This window comes from Humulus lupulus, chromosome 8, assembly GCF_963169125.1.
Source record: "Humulus lupulus chromosome 8, drHumLupu1.1, whole genome shotgun sequence".
Taxonomy (NCBI): Eukaryota; Viridiplantae; Streptophyta; class Magnoliopsida; order Rosales; family Cannabaceae; genus Humulus; species Humulus lupulus.
Window position 1 is genome coordinate 79,836,654 of NC_084800.1, and position 23,157 is coordinate 79,859,810.

At 35.8% G+C, this 23,157-nt stretch overlaps 3 protein-coding genes across 4 annotated transcripts; 2 read left to right on the forward strand and 1 right to left on the reverse strand.

The window, feature by feature from the left end:
• Positions 1 to 13,952: 13,952 nt before the first annotated feature.
• On the reverse strand, positions 13,953 to 17,913 carry LOC133797925 (probable protein S-acyltransferase 15). Of its 2 annotated transcripts, none has more exons than XM_062236052.1 (7): positions 17,507 to 17,913; positions 16,771 to 16,863; positions 16,561 to 16,662; positions 16,404 to 16,469; positions 14,814 to 14,912; positions 14,613 to 14,708; positions 13,953 to 14,404 (listed from the first exon to the last, which is right to left on the reverse strand). In XM_062236052.1, the coding sequence occupies exons 1-7, from the start codon at positions 17,777 to 17,779 to the stop codon at positions 14,309 to 14,311; spliced, it is 825 nt and encodes a 274-aa protein (XP_062092036.1). In that variant the 5' UTR covers positions 17,780 to 17,913; the 3' UTR covers positions 13,953 to 14,308. The 2 variants fall into 2 exon arrangements, with proteins under 2 accessions (XP_062092036.1, XP_062092037.1); XM_062236053.1 differs by having other exon boundaries at positions 16,771 to 16,848; positions 17,507 to 17,911.
• Positions 17,914 to 18,444: 531 nt separating this feature from the next.
• LOC133793916 (L10-interacting MYB domain-containing protein-like) lies at positions 18,445 to 20,821 on the forward strand. Its single transcript, XM_062231152.1, has 3 exons — positions 18,445 to 18,467; positions 19,631 to 19,978; positions 20,070 to 20,821. Exons 2-3 carry the CDS (start codon positions 19,631 to 19,633, stop codon positions 20,652 to 20,654), a joined length of 933 nt encoding a protein of 310 aa, XP_062087136.1. The 5' UTR covers positions 18,445 to 18,467; the 3' UTR covers positions 20,655 to 20,821.
• Positions 20,822 to 21,089: 268 nt separating this feature from the next.
• LOC133795690 (uncharacterized) lies at positions 21,090 to 22,742 on the forward strand. The gene is made up of 5 exons (XM_062233148.1): positions 21,090 to 21,395; positions 21,484 to 21,715; positions 21,793 to 21,913; positions 22,075 to 22,223; positions 22,651 to 22,742. Exons 1-5 carry the CDS (start codon positions 21,090 to 21,092, stop codon positions 22,740 to 22,742), a joined length of 900 nt encoding a protein of 299 aa, XP_062089132.1.
• Positions 22,743 to 23,157: the final 415 nt, after the last annotated feature.

Consider the following 23,157-nt stretch of genomic DNA (forward strand, 5'->3'; position numbering starts at 1 on the left):
CCTGGACGTTAATTTGAAAACTTAGTTCGTGTTAATCCTTTATTAATATCTCGTGTTTTTTAAGGAAAACACCGATCAATCAATTTGAATTAACTTCTAAGTTTTAGGACCTGGTTACATCTAGGACGTTAATTTGAAAACTTAGTTCGCGTTAATCCTTTATTAATATCTCGTGCTTTTTAAGAAAAACATCGATCAATCAATTTGAATTAACTTCTAAGTTTTGGGACCTGGTGACATCCAGGACGTTAATTTGAAAACTTAGTTCGTGTTAATACTTTATTAATATCTCGTGCTTTTTAAGGAAAACATCGATCAATCAATTTGAATTAACTTCTAAGCTTTTTAGGACGACCTGGTTATATCCAGGATACAACTTAGTTCGCGTTAATCCTTTATCGATGTCTCGTGCTTTTTAAGAAAAACATCGATCAATCAATTTGAATTAACTTCTAAGTTTTTCAGGACGACCTGGTTATATCCAGGATACAACTTAGTTTGCGTTAATCCTTTATCGATGTCTCGTGCTTTTTAAGAAAAACATCGATCAATCGATTTAAATTAACTTCTAAGTTTTTTAGACGACCTGGTTATATCCAGGACATATGCCCCCCAAGTAATTAGGAAAGGGTCTTTCGTGGTTACTTGACATTACATCCACAAATATACACAATGAAGAAAGATTTAATTCTTATTACTCAATAAACCCTTTCTGGTTAAGCCTTACAAAGGTATCATTGATAATATTTCTTCAAATGGATAGCATTCCAAGTTCGTGGGACTACTTCTCCACTAAGCCGAGCTAACTTGTAGGTTCCTTCTTTTATGACCTCGGTTATTTGGTATGGTCCTTCCCAGTTCGGTCCCAGTACTCCGTCTTTGGGATTTTTATTGGCTAAGAAGACTCTTCTGAGGACCAGGTCGCCAATGCTAAAGGCATGTTTTCTGACCTTTGAGTTGAAATAACGAGTGATCTTTTGCTGATAATGCGCGAGCTGTAGCTGTGAATCTTCTCGTCTTTCATCAATAAGGTCGAGGGATGCGCAGAGCAGTTCGTGATTGCGGTCCTGGTCATATGCCTAGACTCTATGCGAGGCTACCTTTACTTCGACAGGAAGGACTGCCTCACTCCCGAAAGCTAGGGAGAAAGGAGTATGACTTGTCAGCGTTCAATGCGAGGTCCGGTATGCCCACAGTACTTGGGGGAGCTGTTCTGGCCAGACTCCTTTGGCTTCGTCCAGTCTTTTCTTAAGGCTCGCCTTTAGCGTCTTATTGAAGGCCTCGACCTGCCCATTTTCCTGGGGATAGGCCACGGAGGAGAAGCTTTTTACAATGTCGTGCCTCTCACAGAATTCGGTGAAGAGGTCGCTGTCGAACTGTGTTCCATTGTCTGATACGATCTTCTTTGGCAGCCCGAATCAGCAGATAATGCTTTTGACCACGAAGTCGAGGACTCTTTTTGAAGTGATTGTTGCCAAGGGCTCTGCTTCTGCCCATTTGGTGAAGAGTCGATAGCCACCATCGCATAACTGACCCCTCCCTTTCCAGTAGGGAGGGCGCCAACCAAGTCGATTCCCCAGACCCCAAATGGCCACGGGGACGAGATCATCTTCAGCTCGATTGGGGGAGCTCGGGCAATCGTGGCGAATCGTTGGCACTTGTCACATTTTTTGACGTAGGAGATCGAGTCTTTTGACAGAGTGGGCCAGTAATATCCTTGCCTTAAGATCTTCAGGGCCAAGATTTGCCCCCCAGTGTGATCTCCGCAAAAACTCTCGTGCACTTCTTGCAAAATAGTCTTCGCTTCGCCTGGCAGAACACATCGTAGGAGGGGTAGAGAGTGTCCACGTCAGTATAATACCCCGTCCACCACTGCATACCTTGGAGCCTGGTAAAGTACCCGCCTTGCGTCATTACGCTCTTCAGGCAACTTTCCTGTTGTGAGATACTCGAGGATGGGGGTCATCCAGGTCGGTCTGGCGTCGATCATCTCGACCTCCGCCCCGACTTCTTCTATGCTTGGTTTCTCCAAGAACTCTACCGGTACTAACCCCAAAGTCTCCGTCTCCCCGAAGGTAGTGAGCTTTGCGAGGGCGTCTGCGTTGGTGTTCTGCTCCCGAGGTATCTGCTCGATTGAGCCCCGTTCAAATGCGGACAGCTCGATTTTCACCTTGGCCAGGTAAGCAGCCATATTGGTTCCCCGGGCTTGGTATTCACCTAGCACCTGGTTTACCATGAGTTGGGAATCGCTGTAACACTGAACGGAGCTGGCCTTCAGCTCCTGGGCCACCCTTAGCCCGGCCAGTAAAGCTTCGTATTCAGCCTCGTTGTTGGATGCCTTGAATCTGAATCTCAACGCCGAGTGGAATCTATGTCCTTCTGGGGATATCAAAATGATTCCATCCCCAGAGCCATTCTCGTTAGATGAGCCATCTACGAAGACCTTCCATGAGGCCTGGACTAAGGAGGCCTAGGGTGAATCTTCCACAGGATCTTCTCGGAATCCTGTGCATTCTGCCACAAAATCAGCCAGGGCCTGGCTTTTTATTGCAGTTCGCGGAGTGTAAAAAATCTCGAACTGGCTGAGCTCAATAGCCCACCTCAACAGACGTCCCGATGCTTCAGGTTTTTGCAAAACCTGCCTTAAAGGTTGATCGGTTATGACATGTATTGAGTGGGACTGGAAATACAGCCTGAGCTTTCGGGAGGCCGTAATGAGACAGAAAGCCATCTTCTCCATCAACGGATACCGGGACTCAGCTCCGAGAAGCCTCTTGCTGATGTAATAGACTGGCTTCTGAGCTTAGTCCTCTTCTCGGACCAATACGACACTAGTTGCGTCTTCTGTGACAGCTAGGTAAAGAAAAAGAGGCTCTCCTGCCGTTGGTTTGGACAATACAGGTGGTTCGGCTAAATGTGCTTTCAGGTCGAGGAAGGCACGTTCGCATTCCTTGGTCCATTCGAACTTCTTATTCCCCCGGAGCAGGTTGTAGAATGGCAGACACTTGTCGGTAGATTTAGAAATAAACCGATTAAGGATCGCCACCCTTCCTGTCAGGCCTTGAACGTCTTTTCGCGACCGAGGTGAGGGCAGCTCGAGCAACGACCTGATCTTATCGGGGTTTGCCTCAATTCTTCTGGTATTGACAATGAAACCCAGGAACTTCCCTGAGGCGACTCTGAAAGTGCACTTCTGCGGGTTAAGCCTCATGCCGTATTCTCTCAGTATCTTAAAACATTCTTCCAGGTCGGAAACATGGTTATCAGTAGTTTTCAACTTGACCAGCATGTCTTCAACGTACACTTCCATATTCTTCCCGATCTGGTTGGCAAACATCCTGTTTACCAATCTCTAGTATGTAGCTCCGGCATTCTTCAGCCCAAACGGCATGACCTTGTAATAATAAACGTTAGTTGGGGTCATGAAGCTAGTGTGCTCCTGGTCCGTTGGATTCATGGCGATCTGATTATAGCCCGAGTACGCATCCATAAAGGACATGAGCTCGTGCCCCGCCGTGGCGTCCACCAATTGGTCGATCCTTGGCAAGGGAAAACAGTCTTTGGGGCAAGCTTTGTTTAGATCGGAGAAGTCGATGCAGGTCCGCCATTTCCCGTTGGGCTTCGAGACCAACACAGGATTGGCGACCCAGACCGGGAACTTAGCCTCACGGATAAAGCAGCACTTTTTGAGCCGGGCTACTTCCTCTTCTAGGGCTTCAGCTCGGGTTGTTCCCAGGCGCCTCTGTTTCTGGGATTTCGCAGGCACGCTCTTATCCAAATGGAGGGTGTGCATGATGACGCTCGGAATGATTCCCACCATGTCCTCATGAGACCATGCGAACACGTCCAGGCTCTCCTGCAGGAACTTAATCAGCTCTGCCTTCCTCTCGCCACATAGATTTTTCCCGAGCTTTACCATCCGTGAGGGATTCCGTGGATCGATATTTACCTCCTCGAGCTCTTCGATAGCTTGGAGCTCGGATTTATCATCGCCTATTCTGGGGTCAATATCATCACTTAAGACAATATTTTTCCCTTCGGCACTCTGAGGTTTTTCAGTCTCAGGATCAGGCAAAGGTTCCTGAGATTCCTCATTTTTACTTTGGACGGTCATCGTTAACTGGCCAGGTTTTAATTTTCCCTTCATAGAAATGTTGTAGCATTCCTTGGCAGCAAGTTGATCACCACGGACCGTGCATATCCCCATGGAAGAGGGGAATTTTAGCGCGAGGTGGCGGATGGAGGTAACGGCTTCAAACGCTATTAGCGTAGGTCGACCCAAAATGGCATTGTACACGGCGGGGCAATCGATGACCATAAACTCGAGGAGTTTTGAGACTGTTCGAGGTCCTTCTCCCAAGGTGATCACCAGCTCGATCATTCCTATTGCCGCTGATCCTTCTCCAGAGAATCCGTAAAGCATCATGGAGGTGGCTTTCAGCTCGGTGACAGACAAACCCATCTTTTCCAGCGTGGACCGGAACAGTAGGTTTACTAAGCTCCCATTGTCGACTAGCACTCTCTTAACCCTCCGATTAGCGAGCTGCACGGCTACGACCAAAGGGTCGTTATGAGGGAACTGGATGTGGCTGGCATCTTCTTCAGTAAATATGATTGGTTGCCTCTCCAATCATTGTTGCTTTGGTAGATGCTGCTCAGGGATGAACTCCACTCCATTATGAGCCTTGAGTTCGTTTACGTATCTCTTTTGGGCACCTCTGCTCGTGCCAGCCAGATGGGGACCTCTAGAGATCGTGGAGATCTCTCCTCCTATCACGGGAGGAGGGATGTCCTAATCTACCCGAGACCCGGGCTAACTGACTAGGACTTCCGGAGCTGGATGGCCTGCGGGAACTCTATTTCGCGCATACTGAGCCAAGGGTCCGGCTCTGATGAGAGTTTCGATCTCATCCTTCAGGTGTCTACAATCATCAGTATTGTGGCCAATGTCGCTGTGGAATCGACATAACTTGGACGGGTCTCGCTTACCCTTCTGGTGTTTTAACGGTTCCAGCTTCTTCTAGGGGAGGCGAGCAGAATTTGCTAGGAAGATGTTCTCCCTAGAGTGGGTGAGCTCGGTATAAATCGCGTAGACCGGCTTAAATTTTTCTACGGACTTGTTCTTCTTTGTGCCGTGCTGGTTGCCCTCGCTGCTCCCATTTCTCTTGCCTCCGCCAAACTGGTTATTCCGTGTAACGGTTTGGGTCGCTGTCACGACCTCCGTTCCCACTCCAGCAGGCTGTTCAGGGGCCTGGCTAGTTCCTGCGGCTGAGGTTTGTGCCTCCTCCAGGTTGATCCATCCCTGGGCCCTATTTAGGAATTCATTTACGGTGCTGACTCCCTTCCTTTGTATTTATTTCCAGAGTCCCCCTCCGACAAGGATCCCAGTTCTCAAAGCCATGAGCTTGGAGCTGTCATTTGCGTCTCTGGCCCGAGTAGCGACGTTCGCGAATCTGCTCAGGTAAGCCTTCAGAGGCTCATCGGGTTGCTGCCTTACGTTTTCCAGGGTGTCGGCCTTGACGCAGGCAACCTGGGAAGCTCGGAATGCTCTCTTGAAGTCAGTAGAGAAAGTTTTCCACGAGCTGATTGACTGCTTCTTACTCTGTTTGAACCATTGTCTGGCCGGCCCGGTCAAGATGGATGGAAATATTAAACACCCCAGCCCGGGACCAATGTTGTGGGCCATCATTAAGGTATTGAACATACCTAGATGATCTGACGGATCCCCGTCTCCGCTGAATTTGGACAAGTGCGGCATACGGAAACCAGGTGGATATGTCGTTGCTGCTATGCTGGGGGCGAAGAGCTCAGGTTCATCCCCTGAATCATATTCGTCTTTTTCTTTTTCTGATAGGAGCTTCCTCATCAGCTCCTCCATCTGAGCCAGGCGCTCAAGGGTTTTGTCCTGATTTCCTTGGTTGTTCCGGGGCTATTTAACAGCTTCGGATCCATTGTACGCGTTTGGTGGGTTATTGTCCCTCCTATCTTGAGATAGGTTATATGGGACGTTCCCGCTGTCGCGTACTTCGGACAGGTCTTCCCTTTGGCGAGCGCGGCTGCTGTTTCCCACCGGTTCTCCCCTTTGAGAGTTTAGACGATCTCGGAGGTCGCCCCTCGGGGCGGCCTGAGGACTTTGCGCCTAGCTCAAACATCGGCGCAGGTCTCCGTCGGAAAGGTCACTTCGACGGCTTCCGGTCCAATAGCTCCCATTTGAGAAGCTCGGAGCCCGCCTCTGGGGATGAGGATCCGGGACTTCTTTGGGTGCCCGGCTACGATGGGAAGGTTCGACGAAATGAGGATTTCTCCTACTGCTCCCATGAGCCGAAATGTCTCGGACTGGCTGGGGAGGAGACGGGTATCTTATCGGTGAAGGAGGATACCTGACCGGAGATGCAATTCTATTCCCGTCAGGGCGGATCATGTTAGGTCGGGGTTGCTCGACTCTACCAACCTCCGGGTCCTATGCTCGGCAGTCTGAGCGGGGCGCAGGACGGCTGGACGAGGCAGGCTGTCGCTATGAGCCCTCCCCGGATCTCCTTTGCGAGCTCCCTCGAGCCCTCTTGGGCGCACTCGAGGGCGGAAGTGAGCTGGGAGTTGAGGTCCGGACCGATCGACTGTACTGTTGCTTGGCCCTAGGTAGTTCCTCAAAGGTGGTTTCCCGGTGGTGCGATGTGGGAATAGAGTTTGATGTCGGGGGTCTGACAGACCGGCTAGGCCTGGACCGATTACCCCGGCAGGACTTATGAGTCTCGCCTTGCCTTTTTCCGACGTTAGCGTCGGTTGTAAGAGGGGGTAGTCGGGCCAAAACCTCTTGAATCTGCTGGTTAGCTTTCGCCAGCTGACTCCTCAGCTGTGCATTCTCCATTTCCACCGCCGTGTAGAAATCTGGGTTCGGATTGGGTGGCCGGGGAGCCGAACTTCCAGTGTCATCTTGGCCTATTGGCTGCTTGCCCGGCCGCTGCTGAACCTCAGGGTTCTAATCATCGGAAATGGCGGCATGATAGGCCTCCTGCCCATCACGTTGGTCCGCCTCGTTACCATGTCTTGAGCGAGTGATTACCATGGTTGGGTATTTGTGATAGCACCAATCTAACAACTCTCAATGAAAGCACCAAATTGTTGACGCGGTTCTTCGGCAACAGATAATTAATAGAATAAAGAGCGGGATTAGTGTTAAATAATGAACCGTAACAGATGGATGATCTCAAAGTAAAATGGTGACACGAATACTTTTTTAGGTGGTTCAAAGGTTAAAATCATTCTAGTCCATCAGCCAATATTATTGCTATCTTTATGATATTCTTTATAGGGTCTTTCTTTAGACAATAGAATCTAACCCCTTGCAACTCCCAGGGTCTCCATATTTATAGGGAGAAGGCACCTGGGGGTTGGCAAAGGGGGTCATCCCGTGACCTTCTTACCCATCATGTCACTTCTGTGACATTCATGATTAATTCCTAAAACTTGACACTGAAGTGTGGTCTAATCAATAGGTAAGGGGGATAATGGGCCGCATGGCCCAACCCAGATGTGGGTGCCTAAACACGCACGTTTATGTTGCGTGTCTGAGAATTCAGGGATGGATCAGACACGTGATGTCTGATATATGCATGTTTACATTGCGTGATTAACTTTATAAGAGGTCAGAGGTGCCAACTCAAGCTCGTACCTCGAGCTTGATGTATTCTTAGCCTGTGGTGTCCATACCTCTGACCCGACTCCTTAGTAATCTCACTAAGCCTTTGGTTACCTCGAGCTGGAGAGGTAGGACCTGGCAACAGCAGCTCCGGGTACGTGGCGTCCACGTGGCTGATATAATTATGCCATTTCTCAGCTCACTAATAGCCCGTAGATATTTAGGGCGTACAATCTTTAATTTATCTTTTTCGTATATTCATGGAATAAGGTTTATAGGTGTCATTGGATATTTGGATGCTATGTACAAGAACGTGTCTTTAATGGTAGCGTCAGATTAGAGTTATTCACTTGAACTTTTTTTGCACATTGTTGCATTAGACTATTTAGCAGTTGTAACTGATTTCTCGTAGAGATCTTCATTTTTCCATAACTTTATATATTTGTTAGATTTTGTAAGTTTGTTGTCCAATTTTTCAAGAGTATCATTGATTCATGTTCATTATCATAAATTAACTGTGCATGCTCTTTGGGTAGACAAAAAACTTGTTTTGGCTAAAAGATTTCATTTCTTTCTTCGGGGTGTTTAGTTTTATAAGATGTATAATATTATACATTTTTTCAAGAGTTTATACATTTTTAGACCTGTGTTTTGACTCATTACTTGTTTGGATCCTGTGTTTTGACAAATTATTTTTTGGACCCTGTGTGTTTGTAAACTTATTCAAATAGGCCCCTAAAACTAATTTTGATGAACAAAAAATTGAATATAACAACACAATTATTAGGTAGAATGACTGTATTTTTGTTTTGAGTTGTTAGTTTGATGAATTATTTATGATTTTAGTTAAAAAAAACTTTGATCAAAATCAGATTTAGAGATCTATTTTAACTATTTTAGAAAACACAGGATCCAAAAAGTAATTTGTCAAAATACAGGGTACAAACAAATAATGAGGCAAAACACAGAGTCTAAAAAAACATAAACCCTTTTTTCAATAAAAAATTTCACTGCGACAAAAAAATATTCATTTTTATTTATTTATTCTTAGCTTAGGCATGTTGTTGTCGTTTCAATGATAACCACGTGGTGGTATTTCAACTATCAACAATAGCAACATGTCGTTCTATTAAGAGTTGGCTTAATAAAGAGTTTATACAATTTTAGTCTCTTGTGTTTAAGCAAAATTCTAATTTAGAATATTTACTCAAGAAAATTATGAAAGGATCATTGTGTTTTGTAATTCGATTAAAAATAATCTCATAAACTTAAAATTAGATAAAATATTATCAAATAAGATAGCATTGTATATTATGAATTAGTTAATTCATCTTATATTTTTTAATTTTAAAAATACATTAAAATAAAAAATATATATTTTCCTCCCCCTCTCTCAAATTTTTCTTCTTGTTGGCTGAAAATCCAATGGTAGTGGAAGGACTAGAGGCAAATTTGGATTTTGTAGGTGATAAGAGCACTCTCATCCGGTGCTCTACTTCATTCTTTAAAATACTTCATCAAAACACACATTTTTCTATTTTACCTCTAAGTTTTACATTTTACCATCAGATTCTCTATTTTTTTTTCTCTATATCATTTAAATATTATATTTTCAAATATTTTTTATTCATTTAAAATATTTTCTATAACTATCAATAATATTTTTATATATTTTAATGTTTACAATATCTACCCATATGTAATATCACATAATTATATTATAATTTAAATTTATCCAAATTTATAAGATAAACTAAAATATCAATTATTCTAAAAAAAATTACAAATAAGAAATTTTATTATTCTCAAAATATATTTTGGGAGTTTTCATTGGAAATATTTAAATATAATATAATATTGTGAATATATTTTGGGAGAAAAATTAATAATATATTGGGTTGAAGGATGAGTAGTATATCTTACATATAGCTTTTTGATGTAGATTTATCTAAACAATTTTGTAAAATATCTCATCCAATGGACACCAATTTTTCTTAGTTTGAGCTATATTTTACAGTTTTTGGTGATATAATTCACCGGATGTGAGTGCTCTAAGTCGTTGGAGTTCCATGGACAAGGACTAGTTGGGAAAGATTGGGTCGAGGACCAATTTGAGCAATGGCATCCTTGCGCCAACACATTTTTGGGCAACAATTGTAAGTACCTTAAGTTGGCTAACTTATTTTAAGTTTTTTTTATATTGCTCAATCAATATTATTCTGGTCTCACAAAATCAATTGTAAATCAATTAAAAAAATTTACGGTATAAAATTTCTTTAGTTCTTTCCTTATTTGTGTGATTTCGAATATATATTTTTATACCACTTTATTGAGAAATAATCATTTACATTAATGTGTATTATTTTGATTGTTTTCTATTTTGATTCAGATAAAATCTTTGTGATTTTTGAAACAAATATTAGTGGCTTGATTCCTATTCTTAAGTCTGTCCAGGTACATGCTGAGTTGTTTAATTGCCTAATTGGCCGATAAATTTGCGATGCCAATAGATCCAACAAACTTTCCATTTAGAGAATTCATGAATATTCTCTTCACTGATTTTGTGGGTTGATAAAGGATGACTTCGTCATGATTATAAATAGAAGCCTTGGCAGCCAAGGGAAATCACTATTTTCACATGTCATTGTGTGTAATTCTTATTGAAAAATGTGATTTTATTTTTGTGAGATTAAGAGTGGAAATACTTAGTCTTGTTATTTGTAAGTGCATGTTGCGCTGTCTTTGATATCCTTTAGTCTTAGGGATTCAAGGTGTTATTTCCATTATGTGTACATCAACGATGTTTGGGAGAAGAGTTGTTCAAAGTCTTTCTTCGGTAGAAAGAAAGCATCAAGGTCTTCGGGAGGAAGAAAGCATCACGATCTTCAGGAGAAGAGTCATTCAAGTCTTTCTTCAAGAGGAAGAAAGCAATCAGATATCATCAAAGGGAGTTCGATTGAAGATCTGATTCTTATAGAAACGAGATTGGTATTGGAATACAAAAGAGTGCGATAATAATATAAAGGGTGTAATTTTGTATAAGTCACTATTTTTGTATTTGTGATCATTACTAATAAATTTTTTCATCTGAGCGTGACTCCATAGATTAGGATACACGAATCATGTAAAAATCTCATGTGTTGATTTTTATAATTTTGTGATCATCCTATTTAAGCGTGATTCATCACAATTCAATTGTGATTAATCGGATTGTGCATTTGATTCTTCAGTTTATTACACTTCCACAATTAAACTGAGTTGACTAAATAATTACGTGGTAGTTAATTAAAAGTGGAATTTCAACAATGATGAGTTAGAGCAAGACTTGGGGGATAGAACTCGGGCAAGAAGTTTGTGCACCTAGGACGAAGTGGCATTTTGATTAGATTTACACTCAATCTTGTTACTGAGATTTGGCTTACAACTTTTGGGGAATGTTGTACAGAGCAAAGAGCATGACCTGGGAAATTAGGATCAACTATCATCGAGGGAAAATATCAGTTACCATTTAGACTATGAGTTGAATTCTTTCGGTGATTAATTTTTTTTAATAAAATAAATTTGATTCATTCTATATATATATTGAGATTTTTTTATTATTTATATTTGGGTATTGACTATTTATTGGGTGATGGGAGCTACATTGATACCGAAGGTGGTGGGACACGACAAATAGAAACTAGGGTTAACATTGTTTTGTTGTCCTTCTGTCTCTTTGTATATTCTTAGGAGCTAGTTGCTCCACTTTGGCTTTCAGCTTTTGTTTTTTAAAAAAACACTTCTACCAATTGCTGCACCTACAAGGTTCTTTGGGAATAATTTATTTTGCCAAGTATTTTTGTAGTAATGATATGTGCATCTAAAATATACACTCAAACATTACATACAATGACATGTTATTGCTTTATAAACAGAGTGTATATTTTGGAAGCACATATCATTACTCTTTTGTTAATTAACACAACAAAGCCCTTAGCATCAACATAAAACACAATCCCTTGAATTCAAAAACTTAAATACATTCTCATTCTAATACAAATTAAATAGCTATAACTTAAAATCAACAAAATAGTAAACAAACACTTGATCAATAATGTCTGGCTCAAAGGCTGTTGAATTGTACTTGTTTATCATTATTTCTATTTTGTTTTAAAAAAAAAACCGGTCTTATAATCTTTTTTTCAAGAATTAAAAGTAGAAAGGATAATTTTATTTCTCTTAAGTTACTCTTTATGTACTAACGAGTTTTTTTATTATTATATATATTATTATAATAATAATAATTAATTTATATTAATATAATTATTAAATATTAATTTTGTATTAAATATTATTATAATAATTATATTTTATAATGTTTGAATTTATATAAATATAATTATTAAATATTTATTCTACCGTATTTTTTAATTAGTTTTAAAAATATATTCAATTAAATATTTGTAATATTCCATTAAAGTTAACAAAATAAATCATTGATAAAATCAGTTAATTGCATACTTTTTATATAGAATAGATATTTAGTGACTGTGTTTGTATGTTATTGGCGAGTGTTTTAAATTTTTATTTAGAAAAATTAAATTAAAAACATTTAGTAAAATAAGATTATTGTGAAAATTACTAAAAAACATTGTAGAATATAAATTAATAAAATTTGAATTATATGTACAAATAAATAACAAAATAAATCATGTACAAAATTAAAAAAAATGAATGAATATAATAATAATAATAAATAAAATCTTAGACAAGAAAAAAAAACGAAAGAGGGTAATTTAAAAAAATGGGGTTGCATATAAAGAAAATAAAAGATAATAAAAATCTACCAAAAAACTATAACTAAAAAATAAACATGGATCTTTAGCAAAACTAGTGCAATTGAAGGATGAACATTTGGTTTGGTGGCCTTGTATTTCTCTTATTTAGAATGCATATTATTAATGATATATTATGATTTTTTTCCCATGAGGGAAAGAAATAAAGAAACAAAAAAGAAAAAGAATGGAAGAGAAGAAATGATAGAATGGAAGTAAAAGGAAAAGAAAATGAATGGAAATGAAAGTAAGAAAATCCCATATTCACAAAATGTCCAAGATTATCATATTTTTCAATACTCATTGATATATTCCTATAGCTATGTACACTAGTCTTGATTTTTTTGTACAGAGTTCCATTTCAAACAATGCATCAAATCAATAAATATTTTATTAGTTTTTATAAAACTGCAATTTCAAACATTCCTCCAATCAATAAAACGGGTTGGAGATATATAAACATGATATAGATGCCATTCCACTATTCTGTGTTTAACTTTTAATACTTAATTATGTCATGAGGCATCTTTTCACAATTTAAGTGTCTCATCCGCAAAAAAATTCACACTAAATTACAAGAATTAGGCATCTCACTAGAAGCTTCTTGTTCTTCCCTTTCAAAAGGCTTGAATTTTAACTAAAAGTAAGATGTGGCAATATCATCTGAAATAATCATGACAAACTCTCCTAAACAAAAAAGACAAACTCATAACCACTCTCCCAAGTTTGCCGAGGCTAAATTTGTGGGGTGTTTCTCTTATGGTCCATTAATGTTGGCCCAAATCTCTCATTTTTTTCGATTCAAAATACAATAATTGACAATAGTACATACCGTCATAGTTTTGTTTGCCACTCATGTTCGGTTTGCATGAAATGATATTGGAATGGAATGAAGATTCATATTTCTATGTTTGATTTAGAGTTTGAGGCTTAATAATGAACTTCCATAAAATAACAATTCCTATGTTTATTGGAATTTGCATTCCAAAGCAAAACTATTGGAAATAAAACATTTCCAAAATAATATTAGAAAAAAATAAGTGAAATGCAAATCTTTCTATTGAATGATTAAAAAATAAAATGAAAGGATATTTTTGTCAAATCACCACTTATTCCATTTCATACCTACACCAAACCAAACAAAAAATTATAATTTCAATATTTATTCCAAAACTAAACCAATCATCATAATATCATTCTTATTTCATTCCATTGTCATTCTAATTCCATTCCACTTAACTAAACACCACCTTAGCATTTAATCAAGTGCGGTTATATGCATTTGGTTTACTAATATTATTTCATGGTTGGAAAAATTTGTCCTACCAAATTGAAAATGTTATTATAAAATATGATAATATATTTAATAGTAGATTAGTTTCTCTGCGTGAAAAAAATTAGAGCTAGTTTGGTACCTAAAAACCACACGACTTTAGTTTCATTGTGATGGTGATCTACCCTCTTTCTACCATCACAGAACCTTATGTGATGCTTTTCAGACATGAAACCAACTTATTTTTTCCTTTCCTGGGAATGTAATCAGTATAAGAATAAGAATTCAATTTAAGTGACTAAACATTATCTACTATAAGTTGCAATTTGAATGTACAATTCCTAACCAATCTGAGTGTTGCAATAAATAAATTCGGTTACTCTCGCAAGCATATGGTAAAAAACAGTGGGCGTCTACCTTGTTTCTCACCAACATTATCTAACATCATCGTGAATTTTGTGAACTTGAACTCCTCGATTTCTTGATATGAAAACCTTGTCATTCAGTAGCATCAAGTGGATTTGTCTTATATTGCTAATATTCACGGAGATTAGTATGATGATCCTGAAGTTTGAGAGGAGCTGTCTATGAATTATCACGTGAAACAGGAAAAGTAAGGCCATCTTTCAGATGGCTTACTGCATTGGGACACAACCATTTTAGCATGTTTGGGCCTAAGACCTGATCAAACAGATGAAAGAAAACAAATGATAAGATTTCAAATATTGTCGATGTATGAATACGAAGTGTGCTATTGTAACACGAACAAACAATTTATTTCTTTATTTTAAACAGTGAAGAAAAAGGATTCGAAGAAAAAGAATAAGAATCAACACACATTTAAATAAAAAAAATGAACAAATAAACATTCATGGAGAAAGAAAGAGACCAAAGTAATGTTTTTGTATGCATTGAGGTCGAATGGATTACGATAGTTTTGCCCAGATTTCTTAGCCATCCATGCTGCGCGTATTCCTTCATAATACTGGCAAAAATCCATTCCTTAGATCATGATCTATCAAAAAAAGAGAGGAAAAGAAAGAAAACAACAGCAAAAAGTTATGTCCAATGTTTGAGACTTATAACCTACCTCTATGGTTGTCATGTTGTGGATAATGAGGTAGATGTGCCAACCGAAGAGAGTACCAAGCGTCAAGCTCAGGGCAGCCATCATAAATCCACAAGTAACCTAAAAACCTCAAGTTATTAAACATATATAGATAATTGATGCAAGGATACTGGTTAACTAACACACAATATGAGAATATACAAGGTCAAGAACTTGGGCATTATTAATCAAACAGGCAGCAGACTCCTAGAATCTTGACTTCTAATTAAGTGAAATAACTTAATTTTGTACAACAATGGGTGAATTTTTTTTTTGGAATAAGTTTATAATTTAAGTTAGTTTAACAAACTTCATAAAAGGTCATGGTATGCCATACAAAAAGACGCTATTCAGGGATTATTTTCAAAACCATAAGGACTTCTTCAAGGAGAAAATGGAAACAAAATACTCAAACATAGTAAGGCATAAAATTTTCCCTCTAACTCAGTTATATTGAACATCAAAAAACAAACAATATGATAAATTTGTACGAAGCCAAAGGCAGGTAAAAACCCTTTTAAACTCTGACCTAAGGTAATGTTTGGTTTACATGAATGACCCTGGGAATGAAATTGCTATTCCTAAAGATGACCCATTCAAGTGTTTGGTTTGCATTTTATCTTTGGAATGACTTTTCCAATAGGAATTCTAATTCCATTAAACTAGGTATTTGAATTTACTAAATTATATGACTTGAAAAGTCATTCCATTCCATCATAATTTTTGTTATCCCATATATGCCATTCTCCAAAACTGGTTTACATATATATATATATATATATAGAAGAGTTTTGATAAAAAAAATAATACTATAATATATATTTATATCATATCTATGAGATAGAAAAAAATATAAACACTAGACCATTAACATTTCCTATTGTTCTTTTTTGTGTAATGATTATTTGCTATTTTATTATATTAAGAAGATGAAATTTTATTATTTTATTTTTTTAATAATAAAAATATAATAAAATTCAATAAATTTATAACACATTTATATTAATAAAAGAAATCCATTTAATTAAGCACATTTTTTTAAGTAATAATAACATTATTTCTTTCTATAAAATTTTTGTATATTGAGTATTGATAATTAGAATTTTATTATGATTTATTTGTTTAATTTGTATATAAGGGTAATTTAGTAAAATAAAAGTTAAATTCAATTACAAAATAGTATTTTGGTATATAATAAAAACTAAAATTACAAAATAATAGTAATTTGATAAAAAAAATTATTCATTATAAGAGTAAGGGTAATTTGGTCAAAATAATGTTAATTCCATTTCATTCCATTCTATTCCATAGTATATCAAACATATTAATCATTATTCAGCCACTCATTCCAAAATCTCTACCAAACAAAAGAAAGAAAATTCTATTCCATTCAATTCCTATTCCTATTACCATTACCATTACCATTGGATTTTTATTTTGTAACCAAACGCCACCTAAGTTCTTTAACCAGATTACCTAGTTGGCTAGCTGAATTATTCTCAATATTAGAAAGAAAGAAAAAGTAATTCTAAAATAAATCATATGGGTTGAATAAAATAAAAAAGAACTTACATAAAAAACCTTGAGTGGGGCGTGTCCATTGAAGTCCTTTTGAAATGAACATGTAATGACTATGATCTGATCATGAATGAGTCTATTTCTTAGCAAAAGCCACTTTATATTATTATTGAAAGAACACAAAGGAAGAACAAAATCAAATCAAATGTACCGTAGAGTAGATGCTTCCAATTGTTGCATAGAAAATGAGCATAAAGAAAGCCTTATAGTTCCAATAACCAACACAGTTATTCACCCATAGACAATGATGATCCTGCACAAAATAATTTATAAGAGAATAAATCATAACAAAAATGCCATTGAAGCCCTAACCAAAAGTTTGAAATTGAACAAATGGAAAACCACTGTATTCTTAACTTACCATTCTTAAAACACACCTTCTACAGACTCGGCAATGGTGAGCCCTGGGAGGTTTGTATGTGGAACACCTGTCACAGATCTTCGATTGTACAATCTTTTCAGAATGAAACCAATAGCTGAAGAACTTTAATTTTACAGTTATAAAAAACAAGAGCATTTTAATCACATATGCATTGAAATATATCCTTTACAACATAATCTCATCAACACACCACAAATCTTTATAGCATATCCAACTTTCCACCAATGAATCATAACTCACTCTTTTTCTTCACATATCTCACTATAGCACTCATATTGTCCACTGCATTACACTAGCTAGCAAAGAATCCCAAAAATTAAATCATTTGAATAAAATGAGGAGTAAAAAAATAGGTTTTTTCAGCTCTCTTATAACAACCAGCATTGATTTATCCTTTTCCATACTTTCCTCAATAACATATTAAGCATGTGAAAAAGAATTATTACAACAGCCAATTCAAGCCATGGAATTCAAACTACTAGTAAAGAAAAGCACAAGCTTCTCTCTTTAAAACAATTCTTCATCAAAATATCAAACAAACATTCATATACAAATCAATTAAGGAAACAATTTTCACTATTTTCAACAGCTAACAGAATGCAATTAGAATTAGCAACTTTAAATTCTTTTATTTACCCCAAATTTCTTATCAACCAAATAAAAAAGAGACAAAATTCAAATCACAAAACAATCAAGTGTTCAATAAAAAGCATACTTTTGCCTTGGTTTCTTCATCTGAGATACCACTTTGTTCAACATCAGGCGCATAAGAAGGTGGGACATGACCTGGGTCAGTGAGAACACAAACAGAGAAAGAGAAAAGGCTGGAAACAGCTAAGAAAGTGAAGATCACAGCGTTTAAAGAGCCAGAAGAGCTCTGTAACCCAATCCAATCTTCAATGAAAATGAAAACCGTGATGTAATACACAAAACCCAAAAGCAGAAGCACTCCGAGAATTGGAATCGAAAGGAATCGTTTGAGATTCATAAGGGTTTTGGAGGTGAGAAAATAGCTGGGGAATTTTCAAAAAATTATCGTGAGAAATCAAAACTTTCCCCGGGAAATCGTCACTGAGTCAATCGGTGGTAGATGGAACGAGTCATTACGATCTAAATTAGAAACGTTTCTCGTTTTGGAAACATGTTGGTCGAAGGAAACGTCATACGTTGTCGTTTCAGTAAAAAAAATAGAAATAGACGACATGCTTCATTACTTGTCGTTTCGGTAACAAATAGAAATGGACGACATGTTCTATGTGTTTGTGTTTTCTTTTGGCAATAAAAACTTCATTGAAAAAAAAAATTAATACAACCTAAAAAGGCTAAGGCCCCGTTTGGAATGGCTTTTTGAAAAGCCCAAAGCACTTTTTAAAAAAACTATTGACTAAAAAGTGTTTGGTAAAATAAAAAAAATAACTTTTTTAGGAATTTAGGTTAAAATTATAGCTTTTTATCAAAGTTGGCCCACACCAACTTTGAGATTTTAGCTTATACGGGAAGCTGAAATTGTGGTTTAATGATATTTTTTTTGGACCAAAATACCCTCATTTAAATTAGAATTATTAGGTCTTCTTTTTCAATCTTTAAATCTTCTTCACCTTGCCTCACCATTTCTTCTTCCTTCTTCCTCACGATCTACACTTCTCTGTCAAAAACTCCAGCACAATCAAGTCAAGGTATTTCTCTAACTTTTTTTTTGAATGCTATATTAAACACAGATTTATTAAAGGGCATTTTATATATATATATATATATATATTGAATGCTATATTGAATGCTTGGAGTGTTGGGAGCGGCACGGAAAAATTCCGATATGTGTATGCAGATGCATCCAATTTTTGATTGATTTCTGCTTTCCATAATTGTTTGCTTGGAAAGAGAGAGATGCAATGGAATGATAGCAAAGATCCATATACATATACAGAGTAATGTAAAAAAGTAAAGAAAAAAGTAAAAGTAAAAGATCCATATACATATAGCGTGTGGTTGAATGGTCAAGACATTAAGAATATAATGGAACAAATCATTCTAGCCACTTTTTCTCTTTATAAAAGAGAGAAGAGTTTTTTGTTTAGCTAGAAAAATGAGGGTTAACATGTGAATAATTCATCATCATCAGACGTGTGTGCTTGTGTTTGTATATTATATTAAGAAAGGATTTTATGAGGATTAGTTTAATACTTTCAAATCTCAAACATATAAAAATTTAAATAAAAGGGAAAGTAAGAGTAAATAGAAAGAACACACCCAACAGTTTATTTATCCTTAATAGAATTGGACACTCCATCTTATCTTACTACAACAAAACAAGAATCTTAATCAGTACAAAAAGTAGTGTATAATATTTTGTCTAATGAAACAAACAACTTGAAAACCTTATACAAATCTATAATATATCTTATATATATATATATAGTCGAGCTGGGGATATATTTTTTCTAACAATATCTATAATTAAAATAATTTTATTTATGGTTGTCTGCTCTCTCAGCCGAGAAGTGGACATTAAAAATACAATTTTTACATTCAAAGATGAATCATTTATGGTTGCCATATACATAACAAAAATATCTTTTTAGTTCTTTTATTTTTACTTAATTTTCTCACTTCAAAAGTTGATTTATAGTAACCTTTTTACATGTATATGAATGTACATATGTGTGTGTTTTATCTTCTCCCAAGGGATTCTTTAAGAATAGTCTTGAAGTTGGATATGTTGAACTTTAGTTGAATTATTTAGTTTTACATAGATGGTAGTGATTGATAAGAGTTGTTGCGTATATGGATACATCATTCTACTTTTGTATTTTTTTTATACTTATCATTTCACTTTTATTAGATGGAAAATGAAAATAATATTTGCACCAAGAGTGACGTACCAAGAAGTAAAGCAATATGGAATTCAGAGAGTTTGAATTTTTTCTTAGACTTCTGTATCAAAGAGGTTGATGATGGGCATCGTCCTACTACTTATTTAGATAAAGTTGGATATGTAAACTTGATTACAAATATGAAGAAAGCAACTGGAAGAGATTACACTAGACCACAATTGAAAAATAAGTGGGATGGATTAAAAAATGAATGGAAGCTTTGGAAGCAACTCAAGGGAAAAGAAACTGGCTTAGGATGGAATATAAAAAAGAATACAATTGATGCAACTGAAGATTGGTGGAATAGTAAATTACAGGTACATTATAATCTTGTTAAATATTTATATGAAACTAAAAGACTTTTTTTTTTCATAAATGTTACATTTAATTAACAAAATTTTTTTGTAGAGTCATCCCGATGCTGCAAAGTTTCGCATTCGGGGAATTGAACCAGAGGTAGAGGAAAAATTAGATAGGATTTTCATGAACACTGTTGCTACAGGAGAGTATGCTTGGACACCTTCATCTGGAATAATTCCATCTGAGTCTGAAAAACCTTTTAACAATATTGAAACCTTACATGAACAACTTGAGAGTAGTGACGATGATCTAGAGATGCCTAATACTGATAGATTTCTTAGAGAGAAAAATAACAAGAGATTAGCCGAGCCACTTGAGAAACAAAATAAAGCAATGAAACATGGAAAAGGAAAAATGAAGAAGACAGGGCCTTTAATGATATTTGAACAAATTGGTCGCCTTGCTGATGCTGTGGAGACAAGGAGTAGAAATATTGAAACAGCTAGAAAGGAGAATAGTATTACCGAAGTTATGAAAATTTTAAATTCTTTGCCTGGAATTGAGAAAGGGAGCAGCTTGTATTTATTTGCAACTCGCTTGTTTATCATGAAAGAGAAGAGAGAGATGTTTGCTTCATTGGAAGAACCTGAGTTGATGCTTACTTGGCTCAAGAATGAGCATACTCTGGGATAATTATAATACTATGACTTATAGTAGTAGTAGTATTTATTTTCTAAACTTTGTGTTATGACGTTAGTATATGTTTATTATGTTATTTCTTTACAGACTTTTTTTTTAAATTGCTCTCAAGACTTGGTGTTGTCACTATTTAATATAAATATGCTTTATTATGTTTTTCACTTGCATTTGTTATGAATACTTTATGGCTATTTGGCATGTATTTTATATACTCTTTAATATACACAGGTTTATTTTAAATTAGAAATAATAGCAGACACGGATGAGGAGATTGAGTTACAATCGGCATCTATAGCTACATACTTTGTTCAACATTATTATACAACATATATTGAAAAGACACCTTGTATGAATTCTTCTCAAACTGGTCATATGTGGTTGATGGAAATATTAAAAGGACATGAAAGTAGATGTTATAGCATGTTTAGGATGGAGAAAGATGTTTTCATTAAATTATGCGATGAATTGGAAGCTAATTATGGATTTAAGGGTTCAAAGAGAATGTGTGCTCTTGAGATATTAGGCATGTTTTTATTTACATTAGGTCACGGTGCTGGAAACCGATTAACACAAGAGCGATTCCAACACTCAGGCGAGACAGTTAGTCGATATTTCAACAAGGTTTTAGATGTTTTATGTCATATGAGTGTAGATGTATTAAAACCACCAGACCCAGAATTTAAAGATGTTCCTGAAGAGATATTGAAAGATTCTAGATATATGCCTCATTTTAAGGTAAGTCATACTTTAAAATTATACAATTTTTTAATAATTTTTTTTTCTAACTAGAGTATATTTTTATAATCTTGTATTTTTTTTCTAGAACTGTATTGGCGCAATAGACGGTGTACATGTGAATGCTGTAATTCCACCTGAAGATCAAGTACCATTTGTTGGTAGAAAAGGGATACCAACTCAGAATGTCATGGCAATATGTAATTTTGATATGCAATTTATATATGCATATGCTGGGTGGGAAGGTTCTGCTCACGATACAAGAATTTTCTATACAGCTTTACGTGATTCAACTTCAAATTTTCCAAAACCTCCCCAAGGTTGTCATCTAAACACATTTATAAAATATTAAAGTCTTTATAATTTTGTAATTATATTTTTATATTTTATTTGACAGGAAAATATTATTTAGTGGATGCGGGATACCCACAAATTACAGGTTTTTTAGGACCATATAAAGGCCAAAGATACCATCTACCACAATTTCAACGAGGTAGCAAACCTACTGTTATAAAGAGGTATTCAACCAGGCACATTCTTCTCTTCGAAGTGTTATTGAAAGAACTTTTGGAGTATGGAAGAAAAGATGGAAAATATTAAGAGATATGCCTAGTTATCCATATCAGAAGCAAGTGAAAATAGTGATTGCATCAATGACCTTGCATAATTACATTCGAAGGCATGCAAAACGTGATCGACATTTTGAGAAAATTAGAGATAATCCATATTATTGTGTAGAAGATCAAACTAATATTGAAGATGAAGATGAGACAGCTAGAGCTTCAAATTTAAATGAAATGGACAATACTAGAGATCTGATTGCTGCAAGTTTAATGGGATATAATTAAACTATATTCTTATCTATTTTATTTTATTTAAGTTTTATATTTTGTCGTATCAAATTGACTAAATTTAAATTATTTGTTATGATCAAAATTTATAATAATTTAAAAATAGACAATATTTATGTTGATTTTTTATTTTTTAAAATTTAATTAATCATTTTATTATACGTATATATTAAAAGAATTAAATATTATAAAAAATCATTATTATTTTTAATAAAATAAAAAATAATTATAAATATGTTAATATGTATAAATTTATTCAAACAAAATTAGTTAAATACATATGATACCTATTTTGGTCATTCTGTATTTAACAGCTATCTAATAATCTAGTTTACCAAACACTTATATACAACTTTTCCAACTCACAGTATTTCTAAAGTTATAATTTACCAAACACTCAGCAGCTTTTTCTCACAGCACAGCTACAGCTGCTTTTTCTCACAGCACAGCTACAGCTGCTTTTTCCCACAGCACAGCTGTACCAAACTGGCCCTAAATATCCCAAAGAATATTAGGAATAACATCTAACCAAACAAGTTATATATTTATTCTAAGAGCATATGCAGCCACATTGACTAAACGATGAACATAGATTAAAGACTCTCTTAGAAATCTAGATAACATACTTGTTATATTCTCTAACAATGACTCAATGTCATTGTAAAATCTATGTTGCTTAGTGTAAATGGACACAAATGCTAAATAATCGGTCTCTACTAACATGCACTGAAAAAATCCCATTGATAGAAATCAATCCAACGTCACCATCAACGCCACACATTCTACTTGGATAACTAAGAAACAACCTACAAAATAAAAATATTAAGAAAACAAACCAACATTGATAACCTTAAATAAATACTGGAAACTAAAATAGATAATAGAAGAACGAAGTAGAACCTAGTAATTAA